Source organism: Ictidomys tridecemlineatus, chromosome 4, assembly GCF_052094955.1.
Source record: "Ictidomys tridecemlineatus isolate mIctTri1 chromosome 4, mIctTri1.hap1, whole genome shotgun sequence".
Lineage (NCBI taxonomy): Eukaryota > Metazoa > Chordata > Mammalia > Rodentia > Sciuridae > Ictidomys > Ictidomys tridecemlineatus.
This window is the reverse complement of record NC_135480.1, coordinates 63,221,961-63,224,793: the sequence shown is the minus strand read 5'-3', so window position 1 is coordinate 63,224,793 and position 2,833 is coordinate 63,221,961. Positions and strand designations below refer to the sequence as shown.

The 2,833-nt window shown below is 42.1% G+C and overlaps 1 protein-coding gene across 1 annotated transcript; it reads left to right on the top strand.

The window, feature by feature from the left end:
- Window positions 1-588: 588 nt before the first annotated feature.
- Window positions 589-1,637, top strand: LOC101955281 (olfactory receptor 2AT4). The gene is given in 2 exon segments (XM_078045122.1): window positions 589-1,599; window positions 1,602-1,637. Coding segments are annotated over 2 exon segments (963 nt in total). The 5' UTR covers window positions 589-672.
- The last annotated feature ends 1,196 nt before the right edge of the window (window positions 1,638-2,833 follow it).

Here is a 2,833-nt window from a genome sequence, read left to right as displayed (position 1 = left end):
GGGAAAGTTGAGCTACCATGGCCTGTAACATCCTTGGCAGTAGCAGAAGTTCAGACACCCAGATTAAATGGAGTCAGGAAGGACCAAAACGCAAAGAACACAGAGAAGGGAGAAGCTTACCAAGTATCTGAGCAGCATATTACAGTGAACCTTGGACACAGGAACCCCTCCAAAGACACATGGTGGATCTTGAAGTGAGTGCAAAAGTCAAGACACAAGCTTAATGACTTGATTCAAGAGATCTCACAACACAAAACCATGCATCATGCAACCTAAGATGGGAACCAGAAAGTCTTCCCAAAGAATTCAGTCATGATTAAATATCCAACTATTTAGGTCTGGTTTCCCAGTAAAATGTAAACTCTCAGAAAACAGGAATTTTGCCTTTCTTCTTCACCTTCAGCATGCTTACCTACACACATCATAAAGCCTTCTATCTACTAGATCATTAATTAATAATTAATATTTGACAAATTCTGGATTCACATGATAGAAATCACAGCCCACCCTCAGCCCTCAAGAGTTGGTTATAAATAATTGTGCTCATGTTAACTACAGAGTAAACATTACAGAATTATCATTTGAAAATCTTTTGTTGCTGTGATTTCCAGATGTTCTCAGTGTCCAGATATTCCAGCTGTCCATCTCCCAGAAATCCAGCTCTGTCTCACTATGGAGGCCACAACCTGTAACGGCTCAGTGGACAGCACCCCCGTCTTCTACCTGGTGGGCATCCCCTCTCTACCAGAGTTCTTCTTCCTCCCCATGTTCTTTATTTTCCTCCTGTTCTACCTTCTCATTCTCACAGGTAATGCCCTGATCCTGGTGGCCGTGGTGGCAGAGCCAAACCTTCACAAGCCCATGTACTTCTTTCTGATCAACCTCTCAGCCTTAGATATTCTTTTCACCACAACTACCGTCCCCAAGATGCTGTCCCTCTTCCTGCTTGGGGACCACTTCCTCAGCTTTCCTTCCTGCTTACTGCAGATGTACCTCTTTCAAAGCTTTACATGCTCAGAAGCCTTCCTCCTGGTGGTCATGGCCTATGACCGCTACGTGGCCATCTGCCGCCCACTGCACTACCCCGTCCACATGACCCCACAGACTAATGCTGCACTGGCGGCCAGTGCCTGGTTCACTGCCCTCCTCCTGCCCGTCCCAGCGGTGGTAAAGACTTCCCAGATGGCATATAACAACATTGCCTACATCTATCACTGCTTCTGTGACCACTTTGCTCTAGTCCAGGCCTCCTGCTCCGACACCACCCCACAGACCCTCATGGGCTTCTGCATCGCCATGGTGGTCTCCTTCCTCCCCCTTCTCCTGGTGCTTCTGTCCTATGCTCACATCCTGGCCTCGGTGCTTCGCATCAGATCCCAAGAAGGACGTTCCAAGGCCTTCTCCACCTGCAGCTCCCACCTCCTGGTGGTGGGCACCTACTACTCGTCCATTGCTGTGGCCTATGTGGCCTACAGGGCTGACCTGCCCCTGGACTTCCACATCATGGGCAATGTGGCCTATGCTATTCTCACACCAATTCTTAACCCGCTCATTTATACCCTGAGAAATAAGGATGTCAAGGCTGCCATCATGAAAATTGCATATCTCAAAAACCAGGCAGGGACAGAAACATTTAACCTTTAAATGCAGCCAATTCTGCTCCCAGTACTCCTAATAATGATGCTTAGCTTGGAGTGGAAACTCAATAAATATTGTTGAATGAATAAATTAATCATATAAAATAGTAAAATAAAATTCAGCTGAGCAGACAGTTCCAAAAGTGATTTTCATACTTTGGTCCAGGGTTTTTCTCCTGGTGCAATGGAATGATGTGAATGTGCACAGGAATCTGGAGTTGTATAAAATTTTCGCTACTGAATAATTCAACAATAGTTTGCTGAAATAAAAAAAAAATCTGCACAGCAGGGGAAAAAACCCTTTATAAACAAAGTCAAAAAGTAAAAGACACAGCTCAGGAAAAGAACAACTACTTATAATACATGAAGAGCTCATCAAACTTTAGAAGAAAAAGTCTAATATTTCAATATAAAAATGGGCACAATGTGAGTAGACAGATGACCAACGCCTGGCCTTTACACGATGAAAAGGTATTTCATCTACTATCTAAAATGTATACAAAATAAAACTATTCCTAAATGCTGCATTTTACTTACTTAGAAAAGCAAAAACCTAAGATTTTGACAATATTCCTGGAAAAAGTAGAAGTCTCATAAGTCTCTTGTGAGAATGAAAAATTAGTACAGTGCTACTATAAGTAGCCATCAAAGGTACTTATCCTCTCCCTTTTTATTCAGTAATCTCACTCTAGGAATCTGTCCCAAAGATTGACTGGCAATCATTCTTTAGCTTACACATTCATCAATAAGGGCCTGGTTGAATAAAATATAAAAATGTATAATGCACTTACATTTTCCTTTTTAGGAAAGGAAATGAGTCAGGAAAGGAAACAAGTAAGCTCTACATGTTGACACGGTGTCATTCTTAAGATATATTGTTAAGTAAGTAGAGGGAGCAGTTGGGCACAGTGGTGCATGACTATAATCCCAGTGACTTGGGAGGTTGAGACAGGAGGATCGAAAGTTTGAGGCCAGCCAGGGTAGTGAGATCTTGTCTCAAAATAAAATAAAGTAAGAGCTGGGGATATAGCTCAGTGATAGATCACTCTTAGGTTGAATCTCTGTTAACACCACACCCACGCACACACACACACACACACACAAAAAAAAAAAAAGCTACAAAACAGTGTTTTCATAAGAAAAAAAATTTAAAACTTGCTTAAATTTTCAGAAAAAAAGAGCTTTAAAAATATGAT